The sequence below is a fragment of the Phytophthora infestans genome, genomic scaffold, assembly GCF_000142945.1.
Source record: "Phytophthora infestans T30-4 supercont1.12 genomic scaffold, whole genome shotgun sequence".
Classification (NCBI taxonomy): domain Eukaryota; phylum Oomycota; class Peronosporomycetes; order Peronosporales; family Peronosporaceae; genus Phytophthora; species Phytophthora infestans.
In genome coordinates this window covers 1,924,900-1,952,863 of record NW_003303747.1, presented here as the reverse complement: position 1 = coordinate 1,952,863, position 27,964 = coordinate 1,924,900, and the positions used below count along the sequence as shown (strand labels likewise).

Below are 27,964 nucleotides of genomic sequence, written 5' to 3'. Positions count from 1 at the left end.
CGGGTTTACCCGTCAAGGCATCTGGTGTCCACTTGGAACCGTTGCCAGAGGTTGCAGAGATACTGAACCTCGAGGAAATGACGGCTGAGTCTTTCCTGGCCGACCTCAAGGCTGGAGAGATCGCTGAGATGGTACTCATGAGACCTGAGACCACTCAGGAGGAGCTGAACTCCTCCTCTGTCTTGGACGAGAACGTCCTGGAAGACATGAACAAGCAGCGTCAGGCGCGCTTGGGTTCTGAGATTCTCAAGAACCCCAAGGATCCGGTGTATCCTTTGGTGACGGAGTATGCGGACGTGGTGAATAAACACCCACCGACCCAACTCCCACCGGATCGAGGCGTACGGCACGAGATTGATCTCGTGCCCGGCACAAAGTATTGTGTCACGAGGCAATGGCCTCTCCCGCGCGAACAGTGCGAGGTCATTGATGCCTTCTTCGCCGCGAAAGCGAAGGCAGGCATGGTGCGGGAGTCGAAATCCCCGCACTCGACGCCGACTTTCTGCGTTCGTAAGCCGAACGGAAAGTGGCGTCTGGTTCACGCTTATAACAAGCTGAACAGCGCAACGGTGCCGGCCCAAACACCGATCCCACGAAAGGATGTGTTGTTGAACAACATGGCCGGGAGCGTACTGTACAGTGCGCTGGATTTGGTAGACGGATACTACCAAATCCTGATGCGAGAGAGTGACATCCCGCTCACCGCGGTAAGCACTCCAAGCGGCATGCTTTGGGAGTGGCTCGTCATGCCGCAGGGCTTGTCTAACGCCCCGGCGACGTTCAATCGCCTGGTGACGCAATTGTTCCGCCCTTTGCGTACCTTCGTACAGACGTACTTCGACGACATTTTCGTCCATAGCCGTGCCGAGGGAGGCAAGACGGCCATGGAGGTGCATCTAGGACACCTCCGTCGAGTGTTGGACGTGATGCGAGCGAACAAGCTCTACGCCAACATCGACAAGTGCGTTTTCGCGTCACCAGAGATCAAAGTTCTCGGTTGCTTCGTAAGCAACGTGGGCGTTCGGGCTGACCCAGACAAGGTCAAGGCCATAGCAGCATGGCCGACGCCCCGATCCCAGAAGGATCTTCGAAAGTGGTTGGGTTTGGCCAACTACCTTCACAAGTACAGCGCTGGGTACGCGGGCTTCGCTAAGCCTTTGTCGAGCCTCCTTCAGAAGGACGTCGACTGGCGCTGGGAGCAAGAGCACCAGGATGCTTTTGACAGCATCAAGGCCAGTCTCCAAGAGGCCCCTGTCCTGGCTCTGCCGGACGAGACGAAGCCGTTTAGCGTCGTCTGCGATGCCTCCGATTACGCCATCGGGTGTGCATTGCTGCAGGACGACACGGCTGGACAGGAACGAGTCATCTCATTCCAGTCCAGGCAGCTCAAAGCCGCCGAGCGGAACTACCCTGTCCATGACAAGGAGCTCCTGGCAATGAAATATGCCCTTGTGAAGTTCCGTGTTCACCTTCTGGGCTCTACGCCCTTTGTGATCTACACAGACCACGCGTCCTTGAGGACGGCGACTAACTCGCCTCACCTCTCCCAACGGATGGCGAGGTGGCTGTCCTTCTTCGCGGAATATAACTTCCGCGTCGAGTACAAGCCGGGCAAGCTCAACGTGCTTGCGGACGCCCTCTCTAGGCGTCCCGACTATGAGTTGGCCCACATCACGCGGGTGACAACGGATCTATATGATCGGATACGCATGGCGTATCGGGACGATGAGGCTGTCGCGCCTATCGTCAAGTTCCTTAAGGCCGGAACGAGCGCGAAGTCCGACTGGCTCTCGTCGCGACAGCGCTCACGGCTCCACCGATATGAGTTGAAGGAGGGCCTCCTCTATTATCGGGTGGAGCCCACTGATCCTCCACGGGTGGTCGTACCCAACGACGAGGATCTGAAGTTCGACATCCTCGCGGAGGCGCATGACGCGCCCTCCAGCGGCCACTTGGGCCGCGAGAAGACCTTTCTGTCGGTCTCTCAGTCCTTCTGGTGGACCCACATGTACAAGTGGGTCGCCCGGTACGTCAAGACATGTGAAACATGTCAGCGGGTTAAACCCGCAGGGCACTCTTCGGCTCCACTACAGAGCCTGCCCGTACCGGCTGATTGTTGGAAGTCGATGAGTCTTGACTTCATCTTTGGGCTTCCCGCCGACGGACACGGCAACACCGGAAGTTTGGTGTTCGTGTGTCGGCTGAGCAAGATGGTACATCTTGCTCCAGTTCCCGTCACTGTGACGGGCGAACAAACCGCAAGGTTGTTCGTCGATGGCGTGTTCCGCTATCACGGTCTCCCGGAGACGATTGTCTCGGACCGAGACCCGCGGTTCACTGCTGCGTTTTGGAAACGCTGTTCCCTTTACTGGGAACTCGTCTGCAGATGTCCACTGCGGATCATCCGCAGACAGACGGCCAAACAGAGCGCGTCAATCGAGTGCTCGAGGACACTCTGCGCAGTGTGTGCGCGGCAGCGCCACGTACGTGGTCGACGCAGCTTCCAGTTGTTGAGTTTGCGCTCAACAACGCGGTGCACGCGTCCACGGGGTTCACGCCGTTCTACTTGAACGGCTTCCGCCACCCCAGAGTGCCTCTCACTCTTCGAGGAAACACTGACTCCTCTATTCTAAGTGGGGGAGAGGCTCGGAAAGCCCTTTCCTCCCAGGTCTCGGATGTGAGGCCAGTTTCGCTGCGGAAACAGGTGGAATCCTTTATGGATACCAAGCTGAACATTGTCAGCAGGGTCCGCGATGCCATGGCAGCGGCCCAAGATAAACAAAAGGAGTACTCGGACAAACAAGGAAGAGGAAACTTAAGTATATTTGAGATTGGTGACTTAGTGTTACTAGACACGAGGAACCTACCTCTAGACACTGTTAGCTCTGTCGGCAGCAACAAGCTGAAGCACCGCTTCATCGGACCTTTTGCAGTCCTGGCCAGACATGGTGCGTCGTACACCATCGACCTTCCAAAGTCAATGACGACGCACCCGACGTTCTATGTCGGACGTCTTAAGCGGTACTTTGACCCGCAGGGGGTTGCTGACTCGCAGACCCCCCTTGACCCAGCTCCTCGAAGCGAGGGCCGGTCACAGTCGTCGACGAGGGCGTCGGAGCAGGCACCCAAGCCTCGGTCGGGACGGCAAGGCTGCGGTCAAGACCGTACGCCGGAGGGGCTCCATACGAACGGACCCCGGCGCCATACGCCGAGTACGCTGAGTACGCCGGGTACGCACCATACGCGTACGTCTGGGAGTGTGCCGCAGGCGGCTCCGGACGTGGCAACAAAGCCTCGATCCGTCGGATCATGCGAAAGGCCTCGTCCAGATCGGACGAAGAGGCCCGGCGGTCCACCCGCAGGTGCAGGCTCGCGACCTCTCGCTCCACCAGGTCCAGGCGACCCGCAAGACGAGCGAGCTCGCCCTGATTCCCGGCCTGGGCGGCAGCATTACCGCCAGTCCCAAGGCCAAGTGCAATCTCAAGCGCGAGGACACGTTGGCTGAGGCGGTCAACCTCAGGGTCCCGTGTCGGACCCGCAGTCGGAGCACTCGAACGAGAGTGGCTCTCGGGAGGCGCCGAGTACTCGTACTCGTACGAGGGCACCTCCGCCCCTGCTTGACCGGAATGGAGAAGTCCACTTCCACGTGGAGCGGATCCTCCAGGAGCAACGGTGTCGCGGGAAGCGACAGCTCCTCGTGAAGTGGAGGGGTTATGCCCACTCCGAGAACTCGTGGGAGCCGATTGAACGGCTCCTGATTGACTGCCCGAAGGCTGTCGCAATCTGGGAACAGAAGCGGCGGCAGCTTCATAAGTAGTCCGGGGCTTCTTGCCCGAACGGGGTACGGATGATGAATACATACCGTACCCGCGCTCATCGTGAGCGCTAGAAGCCGCGCGCTTCAGGATGTCCCTTGGCAGCATACGCTTGCTGATCAAGTGGGCAAACCTCACACGAAGATCACGCTGGTCCAGGATGTGGGACATCAGCTGATCTTCATGGAGTTCCCGTAACTCCCAGGGTGAGTAGTTGAGAGACTCCACCCACGCCCAGAACATGTCCTCACAAGAACTCCATGTGGGACAGTTCTCGGGCATAACCCAGGGGTATCCCCAAACAGGATAGAGACCACCTTGGGTCTCGGGCTTCTTACGACAAGTCGTGAAGTCCTTAAGGGGAATGCGGTGTGGCGCGAGAAGCACACACCGAGCAGCCTCCACGTTGTCGACGAACAACTGTTCTTTCTGAACAAGGGCTCGTTCATAGATGCCCCTAGAAGTGTGGCCGCCCACAAGGCCACGAGGAGCGACGAGAAGCTCTAAGAAGAGGTCGGCCCCAGAGCTCTCCTCGGGAGGCCAATACCCTCTTGAGTTGATGGCAGCTCCCTGGCTGACGGGTGCCGCCACCGAACCCCCACGCACACGCTGGGCAGCTTGGAAATCCTCCTGCTGCTGGTCGAGGTCATTCGAGACCTCCCGGGGCTCAACAATGGCACCCTCCTCTTCCTCTTCTTCCTCCTTCTCCTCCTCTTCATCCGAGGAGCCGAAGAGACTCTGATAGGAGCGTCGAGTCTCCTTCTCCTCGCGGAGTGGAGACTTAGAGGCGGTACGCTTCTTTGAGGGCTTGGCGCCTTCGGCTTTAGAGGCCTTAGCGCGCGCAAGACCCTCGGCAAGCGAGAGACGTTTGAGAGGACTCCCTTCCTCATCGCCACCGGCTTTGGGAGTGCCCTTAGCCTTAACGGCCGGACTCTCAGAGCGCACAGAGGTCCTGGGACTGTGATCACCGTGATCACTAGCGGACGACTGCACGCTGTCTTCTTTGTGCTCACTGGGCACTGGGCTGTGCCCTCCCACAGAGCCCGCAGGAGCATCATGAGTGCTATCGGACTCGGCATCGTCCTCACTGCCCGAGTTGAACTCACGTTCTACGAACCGAGGGTTCGGACGATTGTCTGAAGACGAGGGCGACGGACTGCGGCGCCTGCTTGCGCGCTTGTCCGCAGCCGCGTCACCCGAGGATCCGATCGCCTCGGAGGCCACCTGAGTAGCCTCCTTAAGTGCAGAGCCTTTGCCGTGAGGCTTAGTGCTCTTGGCCTGCGCCTTACCGGCTGCAGCCTTGGAGCGTGTCTTAGCACCGCTCTTAGCAGTGCCACGAGGCATGTTAACGGTCGAAGTGGAGACCTTGACGAAGAGCGCACAGGTTGCTGCTCGAGGCTCTAACTGTAAAGTGAGCCTCCGCCGCGCTCGCGCGGCCGAGTCGATGGTTTTCGACTTTGAGAATGAGAGTTTGTGACGAACATCTCTTCATTCTGATTGGTCGGTAAACCGTACCTAAGTGGGGGAGGATGTAACGGGGTACGTAGCACTAAGTGTACCCTGGTTACATGAAGTGTGACACTTCACACTTCAGGAGTATGACATGTCATACTCCGGGATATTTGGTACAAGGTACCAAGGTCATTCAAAACCAACCATTGGTTAAATGACATTGCATTTCTATAGGTAACTGATAGTTTGTATTAACCTCAAACTTAACCTACCTATAAATATACTCAGTTTACAATCTACCTTATTTAGGTCACTTCGCTCTCTTTAATTAAAGAGGGGACCTGTGAACTGCCGTTCACTGAGAGTTTGTATACTCTCGGAAGATAACTTCCTCTAGCGCAAGGTGCTGTGTGACCCCGTCACAAAATAAAACAAAATGTCAAGTCTCATAGTTTGAGTTGTCCGATTCTATTAGTAGTGATGAAATTAGACGGAGATCCCAGCGCTGGGGTACAAGGGACGAGCGAGGAAGTTTCCTACACTTCTGAGCAAGCGAAGTATTTCAAGCCACTAGTTTGTCCGCTTCCTGAAAGCGACGTCGCGTAATGGGAAATGGCATTTCATTGTAAACCCAGTGAGGCACTTTGAATTTACTCGATGTACCTGTCTTATCTGTCTAAAGCATATCATTTTCACTTCATATCACCTGCTCAACGTTCCGTGGAAAACATTTTACGAATTAAGAACTTGTAGAATTCACGAGAAAAATGAAAAGTATAAGAGCACTTTCTTTGAAAATGGTTTTAACGCCTACTTTTTCTGCGGGTCACAGATTTAATTTCTTAATAAATCTTTATATTGGGCTCGTACTACTCACGTCCTTTGAATTTCTGATGAAGTCACCCGTAAATTTTAGTTTCTGGCGATGTGATATGATTCAGACGCATGGTTGGAATCCATCCTAGCCGTACATACACGAAAATTTCTGGATTTCAAGTACGAAGGAACAAAACAATAAAGAGCAGGTTTCACCACTTTTAAACCCGACATCTGCGGCCTAATGGACAGTTTTATCAAGATCACGACTTGGTTGTTGGTGGTAGCTGTGTCTGTCGTGTCGGCCAAAATGCACATCTGGGTCTTCGATGGAGCACACTACGGTGCAGACCGCTGGTCGATGAAGTTCTCGACGACTCGAAAATGCTACACGTTCAGTTCCTGCCTTGACGAGAACAGTGTTGGGGCTGACTGGGAAGGGATCGATGGGTCCGCCGTGGTATTTTACGAGAAGGAGCAATGCCAAGGATCTAAATTCGTCAGTCGCTCAGTCCCCAAGGGGCAAGCGATGTTCTCATTCAGCAAAGGCGCCAAGTCGTTTATGGTTTGGGATGACGGAATGTATGCGACAAAAGGCATCGAACTCGAGTGTCTGGAGCGAGCAACGCTGAACGCAACGAATGCGAGTGACTCTTCTGCTGCTGCGTTCGACGATGTTATTCTACCGAGTAGCGACTCCAGTCTAGGCAATGCTTAGCTCTTACTTGTAGCTATCCAAAAGATGAAGTGGGTGTCATGAGTTTGCCTAAGAATCAAGTGAAAGGCTTCAAATTTCTAGACTTCGTTTGACAAGAAGACCAAGATATTGCATTTTTGGTATCTTTATTAATAGTTGCTTTAGTTTATTCCTACATCGATGTGTCGTTGGGGGTCTAGTAAGACATTGATAGATTAGTTAATTACTTCTTCGTAATTTAATAGCAGAAAATGAATTGTCTGAGATCATACTGTTAGTATCATGCTTGAATGCTTTAAAAGGCACTTTAACAGGAGTTTCAGCATTTTTACTGTATGAGAGAAAAAGAGACTGCGATAAGTCTAGATGCCGCAAAAGCAGCAACAAAATTATCTTGGGCTGAATGAAATCAGCTCAATTTTCTGAACGTTAATTTGAACGACTCGCCGAAGACAATTATGCGTCACAAGCAGCACTCGAAGTCCCATGGACACGGCAGCGAGGTCGATTTCGCTTTTTTGTCGAACTGCCAGATCATGAACGACGATATTTGCTTATCGATTCCGTCCAGAAAGAAGTTGCCGGGGTACCCGTTCGGGTGCTTGATGTCCCAATCTGAAACGGTGCCAGTGCAGTCCTTTCCGGTGTAGAAGGCGATTCGAGACTTCCCATCAAAGGCCCCCCACTTGACAATGTCACTCCAGTCGGGTGACGTTGCGCGGTCATTGAAGCAGCTGAGGTTGATACACTGCTGCGAGTCGTCGATATGGTACGTGTAGGTCCCGCCCGCTTTGTCGTGCCAGCGGTTGTAATAGAAAGTTACGGACCCAGACCAAGCCGTCACCACTTGAGTCACGATCAGTGTGATGAAGCAGGATAGACACGTGATCGTGCTCGAAAATGTCATTTTGGTGCTCGTTTACTGCGAGGACAATGAAGAAGTGAGAGGTTTCCCGTCGAATGCCTTCACCACAACAGAGCTTATGATAAATGAATAGAGGTCCGAATTGAACTGGTGTCATTGGACAACGCAATATCCGGTCTAGAAGTTCATTACGAAATCTAGCTGGTATGAACGTCACATTTAACGGGGTGGATATTTTTCTTAAATCATGCTTCACCGTAGCAATATAGGTGGCAAAAAATACGCAGAAGGGGGTCGAAAAACAAACTCACAAAAAGCTGTTAGTTGGACTGCAGCATTCTATAGCTATTGCGTATCTATCTCATGGAGACCGAGATCTAGCCAATCACTCTGAAGATTACTGTACTCGGATTCCAACGGTTTTAGTCATGTTCATTGAAGTTAGAGGGAAAGGGCACGATGCTCTAAAAGCGAGCTATAATGTGCCGGTTCACGCCGATTGAGCTGCTGAAAACCAACTCTTACGTCGTTGATAAGATGCTAAGCTAAAGAGCGGTCGAAGCCTTCTCCCAATTCTGTTTACTCCTCCCCGAGGAGGTCTACGAGCGTGGAAAAACTTCCAGTCCAAGATACCATGTGTTGCTCAAAATGACCGGGGTTTAGACCAATAAAAAACGTTTTTTTTAATGTTTTTTTCGCTTGATTCGCGAAATTCCATAGACTAAAGTACTGGAGAGCTTCACCTTTAAATGTTCGCAGAATTAAAAATTGGTTACCTATACTGTTCTGTTGATGCTCCCATCGATAACGTGAGCATAAGATCTCGGAAGTTCTTCTTGATTTCTAAAGCTCCTGATAAACTATCTATAGGCGCATAGAGCCTATTAATTAATAGCAGGCTAGTAAAATAATTGTTAGAATGCAATACCCTGGCCTTTTTGTCATACACAGTCACCAAGGAAGAAGAAGATGCACTTGATATTTAAGCAACATATATGCACACTCTTAATATTTTGATCAACTAAAAGTATGAGCTAAGCATTGTCTAGACTGAAGTCGCTTCTCGGCTGAGTAACATCGTCGAACGCAGAAGAAGAGTCACTCGTATTCGTTGCGTTCAACGTTGCGCGCTCCAGACACTCGAGCTCGATGCCTTTTGTCGCATACATCCCGTCAGCCCAAACCATAAACGACTTGGCGCCTTCGCTGAATGAAAACGTCACTTGCCCCTTGGGGACTGAGCGACTGACGAACTTCGATCCTTGGCATTGCTCCTTCTCGTAAAATACCACGGCGGACCCATCGATGTCTTCCCAGTCAGCCCCAACACCGTACTCGTCAAAGCAGGAGCTGAACGTGTAGCATTTTTGAGTCGTCGAGAACTTCATCGACCAACGGTCTGCATCATAGTATGCTCCACCGTAGACCCAGATATGCATTTTGGCCGACACGACAGACACAGCTACCACCAACAACCAAGTCGTGATCTTGATAAAACTGTCCATTAGGCCGCAGATGTCGGGTTTAAAAGTGGTGGATCGGCTGCTCTGTACTTTATCGTTCGTACTTGAAATACATAAATATTTGTGGACGGTCTCTACCTATGGCTTATCACCAAAATAAATGGGTGACTTCGTCAGAAATACAAAGGAACAGAATCATAGTGGCCAAACCCAGATGCTTCTTTTATTCATTTTCTATAAAATGATGGTAGCGTTCATCGCAGAATGCTCGTCCAGATAGCATGCGTCTTCAATGCCACCAGTAGCATACTGGCCGCTCTCCCAAATCATGAACGCAGCCACAGTTTGGGTAAATTTGGCATCGGAGAAGTAAAGAGCACCTTCCGGAGTCCCCTTTCCAACAGCCTTGTCTTCCTGGCAATTCGCGTTGCTGTAAAAGACCACATTCGTGTGGCTTTTTGCGCCGTTCCATGTTGCCGACACGCTCGGTCCTTTGAAGCAGTCGTAGATGTTGTAGCACCGCTGCACTGCCGCATCAATATTGAATTCGCGGGTGACACCACGGGTGCTGTAGAGCACCAACTTCATGCATTCGACCTTGACGGTGGTAAGATAAACGAGCATGAACATGTTTACCAGTGTTTTACGCTGCATATTCGTGGGTTAATTCAAAATCACAAGTGAGAGAAGTCGTACCTGTAAGAAAGGAAAAGGAAAGGAATACCGGTGATGACGACATCATGTATTTTAGTTGTCGCTGTGTGTATTTTAACGACAGTGCTAGTAATAATCGATTGTTTCGTTCATCTCCGTGGCGTCACTAGCGTCGGTAGTGTTAGCTGGTGTGAGGATGGCGGCATCGTTGCAGATGTCCACGAACCCCTTCAGAGGAAACGCAGCGTACTCCCACTGCATGGACGAGATCTTGTTATTAAGTCCGACAGGAGCAAACTTCATTTCTCCTGACGGGGTTGACCGTGACACGTACTGCGTGCCTCGACACTCTTCATCGTCGTAGAAAGCGAGCCAAGCAGCCTTCGGAGCGTTGATCTATGACACTGAAGAGGCTTTGTTGTTGAAGCAGTCAGCGATGCTGTAGCACCGCTGAGCCGTCCCGAAGTTAAACCTCTTGAACGTTTTGTGTTTGTCGTAGTCGTCGTCGTCGTAAAACCAGATATCGGTTGCTCGGACAGACACGAACACCACCAAGAGAAGCAGAAGCGCTGTTAGTTTTTGTATCTGTAACTTAACGTTTTTAATCGCGGTGAAGCTCGAGAATGCAGCCGACTATAGACGACGTTCGTTGGTGGTTATGAGCAACGAACATCGTAAAGCTTTTGCCAGCACACAAATCAAGTAGAACGTGATTCTGTATTTAGCAACCTGGTGCCATCAAGGGGACTTACTTAACCCCTTGGTTACCAACGTCGTAACTTACGACGTAGTGAAAACCTTAAGTCGTAAGTTACGACTTAACTGTCAAGATAAACAGGAAATGGCTCAGATGCGACGATCACATACTTTAATCAAGTCTGTTTCTCTGCAAAAAAAATATAAGCTTGGAAAGGTAGTGGGCGACAGGGGAGAAAAAGGCTGTAGGTGGATTCACTGTCCCACTATCTGGGGACCGTACGTTTGGTGGACGGTGGATGTTCTCCACCAGTACAGAATTTGCGGGCTCAAGCAAAGATGCCGGTCAGAACAAGCAAGCGGTCAAAAGCTCAAGCAGAGGCGCTCTCAGGAATCGACGTGCGAGATGTGGATTTTGGTCATCTATGGCGTCAGCTCGTGCGTGTCGGATGGACGTCAAAGAGGCCAACGCGGCTGTCCAATTTGCACTCGTACTACCCACCGAACGCTGCAAAGGAGCTACACATCGAGGGCGTGAACATGTTTGTCGGTAAGTCTGATGTGGTTAGTCTATTGTGAGTGTGTCTAATACGTGCTCTGTGCTGTGTATGCGAAGGAGAACATGCGGTAGTAAAGTATGCGTTTGAACAGGGCATCATTGGCGCTGACGAGGGAGGTGCAGGCGACGACAGAGACGACGAGAGTGAAGAAGGTGAGCCAGAAGTTCCTGCAGAGTGTGAGAGGGTAACACCGTCTCAGATAGACACGAGTGTTGCTCTCTCAGCGAACACCGTTGAAGCATTGTTTGGATCCGATAGCGAGGACAGCGAGACACCTGCAGAACTTCCGCTATGCGCCACAAGTCCGCACATAGAGGATGAGAGCTCAAGGGCGTCACAGATAGACACAAGTATTGCGCTTGCAGCAAGCACCATAGACGAGATATTTTGTGGAGCTATGAGCGGTGATGAACCTGATGTAGCGCTGTCACTATGCGCCGGTCAAAATGGTGCTGTTGTCGAGCCTGTGACACCAACAAACTCGAGACGAAACGATGAGCGAACAAACTCGAGAGAAGATCGTGGCTTGCTACAAGAGGACGTGAACATCATGAAGGACGAGGACAATGCAGACGAGTATGAGAGCATGGACTCGGAGTCGGATGGCTTTGGATCAGATGATGATAGTGATATTGTTCAAAGACAAATTGGTGACGACGTGTCATCTGACGAAGAAGAGGCGCCTCTTATGGATGCAGCATTTATTGATTGCTTGGGGGGTTCTCTATCTATCGAAGACATGAACCAGATTACACTTCGTTCGATGGCGTGGACTCCTGCATCCTCCGAGTATGAAACCGACAATAGCGCGTTCAAAGATATGAAGGATCAAGCGGCTAGGCCTGTGGAAGCCCTTCGTGCTAAAAAGGATTCTCCATTGGAATTGCTATTCTATTTTATGCCGGTGAACCTGTGGACATTCATCACGAGCGAGACAAACAGATACAAAAGGTCACACCTCGAGGAAAAGGCGCGCCAAGAGCGTGCACGTCTCGTTCGTGAAGGACGCAGCGTACCAGGTCAAACGCTACGGGATGTTCGCCGCCGCATACGAGTCGAACCTGATTACGTACCGCGCGAGATTCTTTGTGTCATGGGTCTACTTGTAGCTCATATGCTCAGCCCTACCCGTCCGTTTTCAGATCACTGGGCTATGACCGATGATGGCGCGCTTTCGGCGGGACGGTTTGGCAATTTCATTTCTCGAAATCGCTGTACTTCTATCCTACGAGATCTACATTTCTGCAACAATGACACAGCTGACAAGAGAGACAAGTTGTGGAAACTGCGAGCTGTTGTTGACGTACTTCAAATGACATTCCTAGCTGCGTGGATAGTGGCTGCAATCATCTCTTTCGACGAAGGTGTACTTCCTCAAACGTCCAAGCGTAACAGTACCCGTATGTTTATGCCGGACAAGCCGCACCGTTATGGCACCAAGATGTTTATGACGTGCGACGCAGTGTCTGCTTACTGCCACAGGTGCGTATTTTTTTTATAAATGTTGCAAAGTCGTAAGTTATGACTTGATGGTCTGACATTTGCATTATGTTGTCACTTACGACTTTAGATTCGAGATATATGTAGGGAAGCGTCAAAACCATGAAAGTGCAAGTCAGGCGTTTGACCACAAGACAGGAGCAGCCGCTGTAATTCGAAATTTGAAGGCTGTGTTGGATGAGAACGACCCCGGATTTCGTGTCATTGTTGTCGACAGATTCTACACCTCCGTTGCTCTCGCCATTCAACTACTTTCGATGTCGGTCTACATGATTGGAACAATCATGACGTCAAGGCTGGGATTCGACAAGCACGTCGTTGAGCGAAGGAAAACACGACCAACCACAGTAGAGCGCGGGTCATTCACGTACTCAAGGTCGGTTGCGGTGCCCACCATGGTTGCATGCCACTGGTGGGACCGCAAGCCTGTGCACTACCTGGCCACTGGGGTGTCAATGGCCGAAGATACCATCAAGAGAAACCTGAAGACGGTGGGGCAGTCGACGTTCAGCTGTCCCAAACTGGTGACCGATTACCAGCGCTGGATGGGCGGAGTTGATGTGCATGATCAACTCCGCCTTCAAACGTTCTCCGTCCAGACTTCTTTCAGGTTCCGAAAGTACTATAAGGGTCTATTCTTAGGTCTGTTTGACTTAGCGCTTGTAAACGCATACATCACACACAAGGAGGCCTGTCGCCTCGACGGCGTCGCCCCAATGAAGCGCGTGGACTGGTACAAGTTGCTGCACAAGCAGCTCACGCAGCTCACGGACGAAGACTTCAAAACAGCAGCGCCATCACCGTCTCCAAGCGCGCCAAAGCGCCGCCGCAACGCTTCCCACGTACACAAGCAGCTTGATGATTGGGTGATTGTATCGGGCGTTCAGAAGCGGCGCCAGCGCTCTTGCAAGGTGTGCTCCCTCTATCGAGGTGAGCAGAAGAAGAGCTACCAGACTACTTACTACTGTGAAGACTGCTCGCAGGGTGATGCAAAGTGCTTCCTCTGTCCCAAGGCGCGCAGAGGCACGGATACAACGTGTTTTCAAGTGTGGCACGACGACTTCGAATGTGGCGCGTCAATTCCGAGTCACCTAGGTAAGCGTGTCGTTCTGCGCCGTGCCCCCAAGGCCGCCGGAGTGCGAAAGAAGACACGTCGAGAAATCTTGTCTGAGGAGAAAGAAGAGAGCTAGTGAGCCTCCCGTACGGTTTTTAGCAATGCTACTAATGCATTTTGTTGAGTTTCATATGATTGCTGTGCTGTGTAGTTCCGTTTATAACTGTGTTTGTGGATTGTGATCCCGATCACATGATCGGCTAAGTTGTATCTGTGTACTTGTTAGTCAGCGATGCTGAAGTACGTCGTCAGTGTTACGACGTAAAAATCGGAAACCTCTGTATAACTTATAGTCCCATCTTAATGATTAGACAAGTGGAAAAGACAGACTAATACAAACTCCGAGATAATTGTATGCTGTAAGTTACGACGTAAAATAAGGCGGTTCGTGGCCTGAATTCGCGGTAATAAAGGGGTTAATACGTGGAATCAAGGACGGAATGCTATTTACTCCAGGGACACGGCAAATCCTGGCCTGTTATGTCTTTCTTGCTCGTCTCCCATATACCATGAACGACGAGATCGCATCGTTGATCCCATCCAAAGTGAAGTACATGGGGTAGTTGCCCATCTTGGCATTAATGACTTCATCCGTCGGCCAATCTCGACTGTCTCCAGTGCACTCCTTGTCAGGGAAAATGCAATACGTGCTTGGCCTTTGTGGTGGGTAGACCTTTCCACTTTACCGATGACGCTTTATCGTTGAAGCAGCCTAAACTGTAGCAGCGCTGCCACACTGTGATGCCCCAGGGAAATGCAGTATGCACCACTAAACTTCGAATCTCGGTGAAACGTGACGACCCCGTACCATGCTGACACAGAATTGCCGAAAAGGATTCCGATGGGAGCTATAGTACGCAGGAAAAGTGTCCACATTACGGAGGTGAGGCGTATCGAGGAGGTGAAATCCAGAGTGGTGTTGCACCTTCCTGGATAAACTCAGCTGAAAACATAGGTGGATCCGCGTTTCTATATGCGTCGAACCGCCTTGGTAAAATGAAATAATAGAGAACAAGTTAATTAAAGGTAATGGAGCATGATTAAAAAAAATCGTCTTCGATTATAAAGAACTAGTGGTGTGCAATTACAATTATTTCCACGAGCACGTTTCTTTGCCGTTCGTGAGCTTCTTGTTGTCCTCCCAGATAATGAACGACGAAACTGCGTCGTTGATACCATCCAGACTAAAATCCATCGGATAGTTGTCCTTCTTACCGTTGACGACTCCATCGGTAGGCCAGTTACGACTTTTCCCGCTGCAGTCTTGTCCGGTGAAGAAGGCAATGCGCGACTTGCCGTGGAAGCCGCCAATCTTCGGGAGACCCTCCCACTTGACGGATGAGGCTTTATTATCGAAGCACGCAAGGTTGTAGCAGAGCTGCGTCTCAGTGATATTCCACTCGTACTTGGCGCCATCGAACTCTACGTCCTCGTAGAATGTCACCAAGCCAGACCACGCCGAAGTCGACTTTGCAAGGAACTCAGAGCAGAAGAGTAACACAAACGGCAGCGTTCGATAAGCGTGCATGATTTTGAGTTAGGTCAAAGAGGCAGTAGCCAAGTGTTGTCTAGGAAAAATTTAGAAGAATGCGATTCCACTTAAGCTGTTTCTATTGTGTTTAGTGTACCACCCTGGCAGCATCAAAGGACGGAAAGTTTTTTTTTCTTCTATATTTTTAATCGATGATTCCTCGCTCAATTTGCAGCATCAATCGTGTTTTATTATCAAGCGTCATCCACTTTACGGGGATGAACGAACTCCTGTCATGTACAGAATATGTAACAACTTCGAATTGTATGCATTGAAAATCAGAAGTTATACAGCTTGACAAGATCCCAGATCCACGCTATCGTTTTGAGCTGACAACCTTGAGATCAGAGTCATTCGTCTACCTTCTTATTAGCTGAAAAATGGGTTTGCCTCAAGTGTTTGTTTTTCTCGCCTTCTTCGCAGCAACTTTCTTTACAAGACGTTGCGAAGGTCGTGCTCAGGACTACATCAGCTTTGAGGGCAACATCGAGCTCTACTCCGGCGCCTATTACAAGCACAAGCTTCTCAGTATCGACATCTACATGCCAAACCGTTGCTACAACGTCAACTGCACCAACATCGACAACTTGACTGCATCAGCGAGGTGGTCTGGACTTCCGACAACAGGGTGGATGGGGAAAGCGTTTATCAGCTTCTACGCTGGCACAAACTGCAAAGGAAGCAAGACGTCCTCCCTGCTTCCATACAACGGTGGGATCCGAGAGTTCGTTTTTCCAAAAGTAAAAAACAATATTTCATCCTTCATGGTGCGGTCAGAGTCCAGGAAGCGGCGACATGGATTCGCAAATGTTTGCGGGTGGAAGGGCGCCGACGTTGACGGAGGCTCGGTGTCTGAAGCTGACAATGACAAAAAAGCCGAGTACAAACCGGTAAACGAGTTTCTTTGCTGTTCGGTTTAATTTTCTGAATACATGTAAAACGAATTGAGCAGCCTTCATTCTATATTTATTGTAGCTATCGACTGATGCTCCCTCTGCTATATCAGTGCTTCGAGAACTACTTTCCTTGCATCAACTGCCCACGCACCTAGTCGAAGAATATTCGATTTACTCTCAGTTTTAAATTTTCTCACCCAGAATCACACGTCGATTCGGCCAGCGCAATGCCCTGGTGCTTCATCTTCATCGCCTTCGTTTGTTCTTTGGCATCCGTTATCGGTTGGGTCAGTGCGGCTGGATTTACGAGCAAGATCAACGGTACTGTGGATCTCTATGCCGGCGCTTACTACAACGATCATCTGCTCTCGGTCAATATTCGGTACCCAAATCAATGCTACAATATCGACTGCGAGTTTCTCGACAACATGGTGGAATCTGCGAGGTGGGGCGGACTCCCCACAACGGGTATCGCCGGAAAGGCGTACATTGTTTTCTACGAAGACTCGGAGTGCAGAGGAAACAAGTTAGCTATCATACTGCCCCATTTTGGTGGCATTCGCGACTTTAACCCCCACAAAGTCAAGGGCCAAATCTCGGCGTTCATGGTGAAGGCGGTGACGGAGCTTGTCGACAATGCGTCCTCCTACGTTTGCATGTGGGCCGGATCAGATGTTGTCGGCGGATATGTCTCTCAGGATGATGTACTTCCCTCCATGGTCATCGCGCCTGCCTCCTAGGTCGGGCAGTTTGGTCATTGACTGACATGTGATGTAGCTCTCGCTTAAAAAAACAATTCGTAAATGTTTAAGCAAAAAATAAAGCGCGTTGTCGTTAAAGCGATGGTGATTAACGCATAATACGAACAGCTAACTAGGAATTGACTGTTATCTTGTAGTCGCAGATGCTTTGAATCCCGTTGTGCACCCCCGTGTAACTCTGGAGGAACATGAAGGACGATGCCACGTCGTTTATCCCAACAGTACCGAAATCTGCGGCGTTTTCGGCCGAAGTCGGCCAGCCTTGGCTGACACCCGTACAGTCGAGTCCTCGGTAAAACATGAGCAGCGATGTGGTGCCGCCATTAAAGTAGGCTTGAAGCGGCAATCCCTTCCACGTGGCTGACGAAACGGCGTCGTCGATATCCCCGCAGGCCAGATTAAAGCATTAATTCGCAGTGTTAAATTTTAATGTAATCAGCAACGATCGGAAATTTGTATCCTTGTACAGCTTCAGCTGTCCAGTCCAAGACGAAGTTAATGTGGATTCATCACTTCGGGTAGCATCGATAGTGTACGAAGTGCTGCACGCGCCAGCCATGAGAAGAGCTGTGACGGCCGCGTTGAGGACAATCCGAAGCGCCTTGGTCATTGCAAAGAAACTAAAGTGGGTGTTTCAAAAGTGTGAGCGCGAAAGCAACTACTGGATCCAAACCTTGCGGCATCCGGATCGTGTTCAGAAACTGCACAACAATCAGTTCGATCAAGTCGAAAGTTCGATGCTGTCGTTAAACGAAATACATTTTATAATGCTATTTTTTGTTGTGCTAGATACGCATTAACTCAAAGAAAGAAAATGCAGTGCTTAACGTTGTTCGGCAGCTGTTCCGTTCGCGACCACATTTAAAACTCTCGACAGCGAGCACAGACTAGTGCTCCCATTCTCGACACTTTCAGACGACTCCAGTACCATGAAAGAGGAGATGGCGTCGTTTATACCTTCATCTACAAACGATTTGACACCACTCAGTGAAGTCGAGTAACTCTTGCTCTTACCACTGCAGTTTGAGCTGACGTAGAACACCACTTTCGCGTTGGAGGATCCGTCGTATGACGCCGACGTTGGGAGTCCTGACCACTTCACGGAAGAAATCGCGTTTTTGTAGTCGCCGCAGGCCAAGTTGAAGCAGCGATTCGACTTGGTGAATTCAAACAGCGCAAGATTGTATCGGTAGTTGATGTCCCGGTAGAATGTAATTTCGGCCGAGAACTCGGCAGTTGCAGCGTTAATGAAGATCGTAGTGATGAGGAGTAAAGTGAGCAGGGTGGGCATTGCCACGACGTTGTCAATTGGAAGCAGGAGGCGAATGGAGAAGTGGTCAATCACCAGCTATCACCACTGATGATAGCTGCCCCTAAGAACCTGTTCGAACCACTCGCCTACTCTTCGTATGTCGAATTTTGAGCCAGAGAAATGTGCCACTATTGTTGCTCAAACCATGGATAGTGGACTTAATAAATCATGTGACGTCAGCCCAGACTCTCTTGTTTGACTTCCACACGTAGCTGCCGAGGACATCTTTTCAGGTCAGTGACTAGTTGCTCCGTCGGCTAAACAAATTGTACATGTTTGGGCTAGACAAAAGCTACTGTCTCGCGCGAGGGAATACAAAAATACTCAGCATATCACTTTTTTTTCCTTTGCCTTGTAGCTTTTAATGGCTCCATTCTAAAAAAAATGGATTGTTCGAAGGCAGTTTTCAGAAGCTCTACAGATAACAACGTTGTTCTTATCTCCGTCCTGAAGTTTTGCATTTCGACGGAAGTCACCACAGCTCGCATTTTTAGAATGGAGCCATTAAAGGCTACAAGGCAAAGGAAAAAAAAGTGATATGCTGAGTACAGTGTACTAAAATGTAATACTTATTAGTTTACCGGTATTCTTATATGTGATGAATTTCAATTGCAACCGCTGTTAAAAAAGAAGCGAAGTCGATTTTTTTTAATACATCTATCTACCAGAAAACGAATCCAATAGGTAGCTCAGGATTCTACAGACCCGACGGTGTTGTTGCTATAGCTCCCGACCTCGAGTACCTCTTTCGCGCCCAGTTCCTCATGAATGCACTGAATAGTGGCGATCCCTTTAACCTTCTTGGTGCTCCACACCATGAAGTATGAAATCTGGTCGTTGATCCTGTCGAGTTTGAAATTTGAGGAAAAGTACAGATCATCATCGCTCTGGGTCTTGGTGCGCCACCAGATATTATGCTTCTTGCAGTCACGGTTAACGTAGAACGATATCATGGCATCATCTCCTGTAGGTGTCTTCTCGGGAAGTCCATCCCACTTTGCAGAAGAAATTGTGTCGTTCAAATCCTCGCACAAGACGTAGCAGTAATCAACTCTTACGTCCTCGGTACGTGCAACGTAGCCCTTGTAGTCTGCGTCTGTGTATACATCAACGTAACCTGCGCTAACTGCCATGACGAGGAATACCACGGTGATAACCAGCACACTGCCTTGCTGCATCGGTGTCATTGGAAATGGCTGTGGATTGTGGTGAGGGCTGCGATGAAAACTTAAAAGTGAATGAGGGCGTGCCAGGCGAAATTAAAGTGCAACCAGTCTTGCACGTCCAGGTAAGCTAAACTAATGATAGGTGGTAGCACTTGTGGATGCCGTGCTTTCAATCCTGCCGCCAAAAGCTGGGTTTTAGAACTTGAGCGCTACTCACTCTTTGAGTGCTCAGGGATGCACCAGACCGCTAAAGTTGTGCCAACGTCTATAAGCTCATGACGTGCTATGCGGCCTAGAATATGTAATTGTACGATAGTTTCGTGACGTTTACTAATAACATGAAGCGCCACTTAATTTTAAGCTAATAGCCTTGTATTCGCCTTCTGTTAAAAATTATACAGTGTAAAAAAAAGAAGTTTAACTAACAGACGCTCTCAATGGCATAGTTACCTTTTGACAGGGTTTTACCAGAAGTGATTGTGCTGTTCAGATAAGCGAGAACCTCCGTAATCTAGAAATCTGCAGGTGTATCACAGTAAAATACATAAATAGACAAGCTCAGCATTTTAAAGTAGTCGGTCAATGCAGCAAATTTATTCACCATCGTTTATGGAAGGCTTCAGCAAGTATTATATCAACCATTCAATATTATTGAGTTTTGCCTGAACGGAAGCAAAAGAACATTCCCTGATTACAAAGTCGCAATCAGAAGCCCATTGATCTTGGATGGCGTGCTTTGTGGCGTCGCGTTAGGCTACGGATTAGACCAGATTGTTTTTGGCAAACCCAGTATGTCGACATCGATGGATGCCCCCCTCTCGAAATTAGTCTGTCCAACTTTTCATTCATCAACTCTCCTGATCAAGACCAAGAGTCTACTAAAGCAACTGGGACCAATGACTAAGCTCGCCTTCTTTGCTGCTCTCCTTCTGATCGCAGGGGCCGGCCTTCCTGCTGATGCCGAAGCAACCTCTGAACTCCAGCCAACGGAAGGCAGTGAATCCAGCAGCATTACGCTGAAGGAGAGTGTCCCCTGGCCGTCGTGGTATAGTGCTTTGTTCATGTAATTTGCAGTGTCCTGCTAGCGTGCTCTAATATCATCTAAACACACCTCCAGGATGCGAACGTATGTTTAAGCTTACGTGCGGGTGGAACCAAGTACTCGGCAGTGTCAATTACATCGTCAGCCAGATTTCTTTTCTGCATTCCGCTCTAGCCCAAGGCAAGTGATATATTGAATGGGAATCCCTTAAACCACATACATGCTGCTTTTTTTTTCAACTCGACATTAAATATGCTAATAAAAATGGTAGCGGAGTCTTTAATAGTTGCAGTTTTCTGTCAGTTGATTATGAAGTAAATAGCTCAAAATTAAAAAAAAAATGCCTCCGAATAAGTCTGATGTCTGAATTGTGGATTAATCGCAGAATGGAATTTGAAGAAAGCCAACGCCTGTAACATGCCGGGTTAGCACGTTCGACTTTTCGTGTCTTACAGCTAATCTGTTCTTTTGATCATGTGCTATCCTGTGTGCTACCGATAATGTAGCCCAGAGAAGTAGAATTGTCCAGAAGTCCCGCTTCGTTGCAGACTTTCCTGTATCCTTTAACAACCCACTCGTCTGCCACCATAAAAGAAGAGACGGCATCGTTGATCCCATCCAGACGGAAGTTTACAGGGAAGTACAAATCGTCTCGGCTTTGAGTGTTGACTGGCCAAGCTATGAAGTCCGAGAAACAGTCTCGGTCGGTGTAAAACAGGATGATGGACGATTCCCTCTTGAACGCTTTGCCCGTCTCGGGGAGACCACTCCATTTCACGGACGTGACCACGTTGTCCGTGACGAGGCATGCCAGATTGTAGCATATGTCGCTTTGCACATTCCTGACCCTGGCGACCTTGTGTTTAAAGTAAGCGTCTTGATAGAGATCCACGTGGCCAATAGCTTGAGCTGACATAGCTGCAATCGCCCACAGGGTAATCAGTAGAAATGTAGTAGCGAGGTGTGACGACATTGTTAGGCTTTACTGCAGAAGGAAGGAAATGTTGAAGTGACAGTGCGCTCTTACTGTCTCGGTTTCCATGATGCTACCAGTCCCAGTGACACTTCCACGTATCAGTCTGAGTCACAAGGCTACCGGTTTTGCAAAAGCAAGGAGGTTCCATAAGTCACTGTCAACGTTGCGTGTGCGTCGTAGCCAATTTTTCGAACAACAAACCAGTGTTTTGGATTAACAACTACAAAGGTTAAAGTTTTTTTTATTCCGGCTGAAGGCTGATCGTATCGTTAGCTTTTACAGAGCTACCATCACTGGTCGCTGTGTACGAGGCTTCACCACTCTCAGGTAAAGGGCAAATGTACATCGATCCCGCATTTTTCCCTTTGTTCAGCACCATGAAAGACGAAACTTCGTCGTTGATGCCGTCCAGACGGAAATTCTCTGGGAAGAACTTGTCATTCCTGCTCTGCGTGTTATTATAATATACCAAAAACCGTCGACGCCATCATAGTTTGTTCTTGTGTTAAACGTTATGCGAGCGTCTCGTTCCACCTGGCAGAAGTTTTCGCGTTTTCCAGTCTTCTGTAAGTAAAACTGTAACATGCGTCCAGGAACACATCGTTCATCGTTGCCAGCTTGAACTTGAAGTCCGCCTCACGATAGAGGTCCACGTAACCAGCTTGAGCAACCGCAGCCAACAGTGTGGCAATCACAACGACAGAAAAAATAGTAGCCATGATACAAATTCCTAGTGATGGCAATACACGAAATTTGGGAGTGATTCCTGGGCCAATCAATGGTGGAAAGAATGCGTAAACCCGGGGAAGAAGACAGTTTTCTCTTTATTAGGAGTCCTAGTACAACTGCACTCTTGTATTCGGAGATGATTCTGCATTCCATTTCTATTTACTTTTAGTACCTTGGTCTGGATACTCGGGGCTGTTTCTATTGTAGTGCGCAAACCAAGCACGGGCCAGCATTTCTTCCAGCACTGATCACCTTAAAAGAAGAGACGTCATCGTTGATTTTGTTTAGTTGGAAATTCTCTGGGAAGTACGTGTTGGTATTTCGATTTATCATTGCTATTTTTGAAAGTGGATACCGTTCACAATACGGGATTTTTTCCGTCTACTGTAGAAGTATGTTACAGGATTGTTATCACTGGCAGTACTACCGTTTACTGTTCGTTGCGTTTGTGACGACGGCGCTTTCGGGCGATGCACAAACCCTCAAGACACCAGCACCCCCCCCCCCCCCGCTTGAATGACGATATCGCGTCGTTTATTTCATCCAGTCGGAAGCTCTCGAGGAAGTAGAGCTTCTTCTTGCTCTGCGTTTTGATCAACCACGCTTCGTACTTGCCCTTGCAGCTTAATCAGTGTGGAAGTGTATACTGGCGTCCGCTCCATCTTTACTATGTTCGGGTAGATCATGCCACTTAGCGGGTGTGGTGGAGTTGTGCAGACTGTCACCGTACACGCATTAAAAAGTATAGCAGACGACGACCTCGACTCGTGCACGTATATTCTTTTAAAATAATCATCCTTGAACAGGTCCACATAGCCCGCTTCAGTCAATGCCAACAACGATAAGACGAACACAGTCGTGATTGCAGTCTTCATGGCGAAGGGGGCTGTCCACGATAGAGAAGATCGACGACTGGCTTTCAGCATTTTCTTGCAAGCTTAACCATGACATTTAGAGATGTTCATGGTGGATCAAATGCTGGCACAAACGCTGGATTGTTTGAAAGAATCGATTCTATTTGCTGTATCTCCTCGTAACACGTTGTTCTACACTTGTAGCGACAGTTTATTCCTTTGTCAGCGACATCAGACCGCGGTGCTCGTGAACGTCACCGTGGATCTCATCCACTAAGGCACGGACCGCCTTGGTAACTTCTTGCGGTTTCTCATGGTGAATACAGTGACCAGCGTCGCTAACCACAAGATGCACGCTACGCTTGCTAACTGTATTGGCCAATTTGGTCTGCGCATCCAGCCACTTACGCTCCAAGTCCGCCAGAGTCTTCGGAGTCACACCCGCCTGCACCTTCATAGTGTCGAACATTCCTGTCTTCCCGTGCGAGAGCACAACACACGGGAAATCAAAAGGCGTCAAGCCAGTAGAGTCCCGAAAGTGCTGCTCTGTCTCGGGAATGGCTTGGTTCTCACATAGTGCTCCTTCACGGTGGGCCGGTGAAGGAGCAAAACTCTCGACAAACGGCAACGCGACGGGCGAATACTTTTCCGCCATCTTGGAGTGCTGCACGACGTTGATCAGTCGGACAAGACCAAAACGTGAGAGACGCAGCACCATCTCGCCGTTGCTGTCCATCTCCTCTAGCGACTTGTGTACGACCTCCGAGACGCTCTCCAGTTCCTGACGAAGATTTTCCTGTAGTGCGTCCACAAGGACTAGCCCTTGACACTCCGGTCCGTGTACCGTTTCTTTCAGCTCTTGAGCCAACTGCCTCATGTTGTAGCCTCCCGCTCCGTGGCCCACCAGAACCACCTTCCCGTTAACGTTAAGCTTCTCTAGAACCTGTTTGTACTCCTTAACGATCTGACTGGACGTTCTAGGCAGCACTCCAGGCTTGGAAAAGCCGAGTCCAGGACGGTCGATACTGATGACAGTGGCAAACTTGGCGACGTCGACGGCCACTTTGTCCCAATCAAAGGACGTCTCCCCCACGCCGCCATCGAAAAGAACTGTCACGTCACCAGTACCGAGACGCTGCACGTGGATGTCCGTGGGTTCACCGCCAGGTCCCGAGACTTGCAGCAAGAAACCTGGCGGGCTCATTGGGTTCATCGTCTTGACGGTCTCGATAACGAAGCCGCCTGAAGCGATCAGCGCTGACGTTACTGCCAAGCCGCTAATCATGAGCTTGCCAACCTCCTTGAGCTCCGTGGCCACCATCTGCTTAGTGGGGCGCACGGTGGGGCGCGGCTTGGGCGTGGCCTTGGAGAAACGCCGCACGTTGGTGGGCCTGGAGGCCGCGGCACGCAAAGGACGTCCCAGCCGCACGAACATGTTCAGGCTGATTGTCGTGATTATTATTTGGAAACTATTGAAGCGAATGATATGAATAAGTTTATGAATTACTGAGGTTGATTAGGTTTTTGCTTGTCAAATTTTAAGTTTGCCATGCTAATTTCACAGTTAGTCTAATATGACGGAGTCCAGGATAAGGCCAACGGTGGAGCCCAGCACGAGTCCTAGATTCAGGAAGAAGCTAGTAATGGGGCCGATGATTTGTTGTTCGTCGGGCTGTACGCTCTCGCTCACAAAGATGATGGTCAAGGCACCCAAGTAGCCATTACCGAAGCCGAGGAGTAGAACGCACAACACTGAGCAAATGTCGTTCTGGAGCCACCACTCTTTGACGATACCGATGATAATCGGAACGAAGATGAATCGAGCGATGATTGGCATCCAAACGTTGCTCGGTTTAAGTCCGAGGCGGTGGTTGACGACGAACCGCCCAACACAGTCGAAAGTCGAGAAAATCGTAAGAAGAATAAGCGACCACCATCCATTTTCCTGCAGCGACGGGAAGTTGTACGTCTTAATTTCCGTGACGAGCGGTGGCCAGACCGACAGACTTGCCAAGTACACGCACAGGATGAGAAGCTCCAAGTGCCAAACCTTCTTTAGAACGGACCATTTGGTCGGTGCACGACCGGTATCGTCCAGAGATTGCCGCTTCTCAATGAGCTCTACGTTGCTGTCTCGTTCCGTTAAGAGGTACTTCTGTGTGATCTGCAATTTCATTGCCTTGTAGTACGCGCCGATGCATACTGCAATAGTGAGCGCACCCGAGTAAAAGTAGATAAGCGACGACGCCAGGAGTTGGTCCGTCGGGAACACAAGCTTGGTCAAGTCGCGATAGATACTGCCGATAAGAGCGCTCAGTCCGATGCCTAGTTGGAAGCTTTCTTGGACTCGCTGAGGGTAATGCGACACGAGAGCAATCGCGCAGCTATCGATGAAAGCGGTGGCAATAGCTGCTACTGCCGTGGCACCAAGTATAGCGGCTGAGCTAGATGCCAGAAAATAATACGACGTAGGCACAAAGACCAGCACAGTCAACTGGCCGACAAAGCCGCCGACGATGCGGCCAGTGTACTGTGGCTTCCCGAAGAACATGACGAGGAGCGATAGGAATGCCAGACTCGTGTACATGAAGACGGAGGTGATAGCGAACTCGATGTTATAGTCGGGAAAAAGCATTTTCCAGTAGTCGACAGGCTGAGTTAGCGCTGAGAACGGGAAGAGGAACCCGATGCCCACCAGTGCAAACAACCAACAGGCCATCGTCTCTTCGCGTGCTTCGCTCTCAGCACTCTGGACGTTGCCTTGGTTCTCGAGTGGAGTTTCGACATGATCGGAATACGACGAAAAGTGGAATTCCGGAGTACGTGGTGCCGACATAATGATGGTGGCGAGTCGGCTCTGAATGCGAAGTGAAGTGTGAATGGTTGACTGCAATGAACGACTGGATGGAGATGCCCGGTAAGTTGTGTGGTTGAAGTCAAATGACCGATTCGTGGTAAGCACCCGGTGCTTGCAGCACCGCACGCACGATGTTGTATCTTACATAGCCAGTCTGCTGATGAATGTGTGTGTGTGTGATTTACGTTTCGTATCTCTTCGTGAATGCGTGCATGTAGGAAAACCTCACATGTCACTTTTGGAGTTCTTGACAGAGAGCCATCCTACAAATCTATTAATAGGTTTGGTTTGTTACGTATTCTACATAATTCAGGACGCATCTTGCGGCCAACCAGAAAGACACCACCAAATTACCTGATCACAATGCAGCGCCGCGTTCTGTTGACGGCTTCGGCTGCGCTACGCCGCCGCGTGACGTCCTCTGCCTTGCGAGCTACTTCTAAAACAGTATCTGCACGCTGGAGCTCTACCACCTCGGATCCTACCAAGCGGACGGTGCAGGTGTTGCACAACAAGCCCCAGACCAGTTACGTACAGGTGGAGCAGGACATCGCTGCCATGCAGCGCGAGATCCGCGATGCTTACAAGTATATATCATTGCGCACTAATTGCAGCGCAAAATCGCTATTGATGCATAGCTCACCCGTCGTTAACCGACCTCTCTAACGTGCATTATGACTGTTTGAACTTTGCAGCTCTGGTGACTACCAGGCCGCTCTAGACGCCGGTCTGCAGTGTCGAGACTTGGTCAAATCGCACTTCGGAGAGAACCACCCAGTGTACGCTAGCACAGTCACCAACATCGCACTCATGTACAAGAACCTGGGCCAGATGGAGGAGGCAGTGGAGGCCTACGAGTTCGCGCTTCAGACGTACAAGGCCAGCGTGGGCGAGCAGCATGCGTCCTTCGCTACGACGCTTTACAACCTCGGTCTGGTGTATCGTGCGCTTGCCATTTCTAGCGCTGGTATGGAGCGTGTGAGTGCGCTTCACCGTGCGCTCGACTGCTTCGAGGAGTCGCTCAAGATCCGCCGCAACATCCTTGAACCAGGACATCCCGACATCGCGCTCAGTATGAGCAACATGGGCGTCATCCACTGGCAGAACAAGCAGTCGGAAAAAGCGTTCGCCGCTCTTGTTGAGGCGGTGGAGCTACTGGAGAACAAGGTTGGCCCCAAGAGCTCACTTACAGCTCTGGCGAAGACCAACCTAGCATTTGCCAAGAAGGAAGCGAGAGAGTACGACGAGGCTATCAAGCTGTACGAAGACGTGCTGAATGTGCGGAAACAAGTGCTCGGCTCTGCGCATAACGAGACGATCATGGCGCGCCATAACCTAGCGGAGGCCTATCGCTCGAGTGGAAACGAGGAGAAGGCCGTGGAGATCCAGAACGAGATTCTAGATCTGTTCGATGCTGAGGAAACGAAATAAAATCCTACTTTTGGCCTGATAAATGCAGAGTTTTATACTACCTCCGCTCTGAAAAAGATAACCATTTGTTTGTTTTTTGCGCAGCGCTCCGCCTCGTTCATTTGAGCGTTTATTTATTTGTGAGAGGCTGACTACCGTCTTACCCCGCATATAAGGCATATGTGCTGTAAATGAATACAACACTGCTTGTGTGTTATATTCGTTTAGAAAGCCTATGTGTTGTACAACGAACAAATTGTTTGACTTTGAAGAAGCAAGTTTGTGGATCCTGGAATCTGGCTTGGCCGTTTAGGCGGGTCTTTTCTTTCTGTTGTGGCTACAGAGGTTTGCGCCTTTCCGATAGTCTGCTAGAACAGCGAGTATCTCGTGGATACTATAGCTACGTCGCTCAGCACTCATGGCTGTGTAAATTATAAAATAGGAGAATTTAAGCCAAGTAACAGCAGCACCGACAAGTTTGTTCAGAAGGGTGGTTGGTTGGGAGCTCTCAAGAATATTCAATGTTTGGTTCAGCCTTGTGTTTTAAGTAGGCTTCAGCCACGTGTGTTCTAATTAGGTAGGTGGTCAAATCGAGGTTTAAGCTAGATGTCGAGCGAATCCCGTATTTTATTTAGAACACATATGCCTTATATGCGGGGTAAGACGGTAGCTAGCTTTATGACCGAGAGCAGACAGTGAGAAACTAAGCAAGGCACAGGCGTTCTTGCTCCGCCGTACAACTACAGATACAAAAACGGATCTAAGACGGCAACTACATCGCCACATTCTGAAGGGGCG

At 49.7% G+C, this 27,964-nt stretch overlaps 8 protein-coding genes across 8 annotated transcripts; 2 read left to right on the top strand and 6 right to left on the bottom strand.

Annotated features, from left to right (window-relative positions):
• Nucleotides 1-7,243: 7,243 nt before the first annotated feature.
• On the bottom strand, nt 7,244-7,687 carry PITG_08055 (uncharacterized protein; the record flags this gene model as incomplete). Its single annotated transcript, XM_002904198.1, has 1 exon — nt 7,244-7,687. The coding sequence occupies one exon, from the start codon at nt 7,685-7,687 to the stop codon at nt 7,244-7,246; it is 444 nt and encodes a 147-aa protein (XP_002904244.1).
• Nucleotides 7,688-8,679: 992 nt separating this feature from the next.
• PITG_08054 (uncharacterized protein) lies at nt 8,680-9,033 on the bottom strand (the record flags this gene model as incomplete). The annotated part of the gene is made up of 1 exon (XM_002904197.1): nt 8,680-9,033. One exon carries the CDS (start codon nt 9,031-9,033, stop codon nt 8,680-8,682), a length of 354 nt encoding a protein of 117 aa, XP_002904243.1.
• A 309-nt stretch (nt 9,034-9,342) lies between these two features.
• Nucleotides 9,343-9,762, bottom strand: PITG_08053 (uncharacterized protein; the record flags this gene model as incomplete). The annotated part of the gene is made up of 1 exon (XM_002904196.1): nt 9,343-9,762. The coding sequence occupies one exon, from the start codon at nt 9,760-9,762 to the stop codon at nt 9,343-9,345; it is 420 nt and encodes a 139-aa protein (XP_002904242.1).
• A 4,960-nt stretch (nt 9,763-14,722) lies between these two features.
• PITG_08052 (uncharacterized protein) lies at nt 14,723-15,160 on the bottom strand (the record flags this gene model as incomplete). Its single annotated transcript, XM_002904195.1, has 1 exon — nt 14,723-15,160. The coding sequence occupies one exon, from the start codon at nt 15,158-15,160 to the stop codon at nt 14,723-14,725; it is 438 nt and encodes a 145-aa protein (XP_002904241.1).
• A 371-nt stretch (nt 15,161-15,531) lies between these two features.
• PITG_08051 (uncharacterized protein) lies at nt 15,532-16,105 on the top strand (the record flags this gene model as incomplete). The annotated part of the gene is made up of 1 exon (XM_002904194.1): nt 15,532-16,105. The coding sequence occupies one exon, from the start codon at nt 15,706-15,708 to the stop codon at nt 16,081-16,083; it is 378 nt and encodes a 125-aa protein (XP_002904240.1).
• A 1,480-nt stretch (nt 16,106-17,585) lies between these two features.
• PITG_08050 (uncharacterized protein) lies at nt 17,586-19,319 on the bottom strand (the record flags this gene model as incomplete). Its single annotated transcript, XM_002904193.1, has 2 exons — nt 17,586-18,168; nt 18,867-19,319. The coding sequence occupies 2 exons, from the start codon at nt 19,317-19,319 to the stop codon at nt 17,644-17,646; spliced, it is 978 nt and encodes a 325-aa protein (XP_002904239.1).
• A 1,493-nt stretch (nt 19,320-20,812) lies between these two features.
• PITG_08049 (Equilibrative Nucleoside Transporter (ENT) Family) lies at nt 20,813-25,735 on the bottom strand (the record flags this gene model as incomplete). Its single annotated transcript, XM_002904192.1, has 6 exons — nt 20,813-21,258; nt 21,605-21,739; nt 22,218-22,289; nt 22,776-22,931; nt 23,158-24,368; nt 24,648-25,735. The coding sequence occupies 6 exons, from the start codon at nt 25,733-25,735 to the stop codon at nt 20,813-20,815; spliced, it is 3,108 nt and encodes a 1,035-aa protein (XP_002904238.1).
• A 369-nt stretch (nt 25,736-26,104) lies between these two features.
• PITG_08048 (uncharacterized protein) lies at nt 26,105-27,187 on the top strand (the record flags this gene model as incomplete). The annotated part of the gene is made up of 2 exons (XM_002904191.1): nt 26,105-26,343; nt 26,452-27,187. The coding sequence occupies 2 exons, from the start codon at nt 26,120-26,122 to the stop codon at nt 27,185-27,187; spliced, it is 960 nt and encodes a 319-aa protein (XP_002904237.1).
• Between the last annotated feature and the right edge of the window lie 777 nt (nt 27,188-27,964).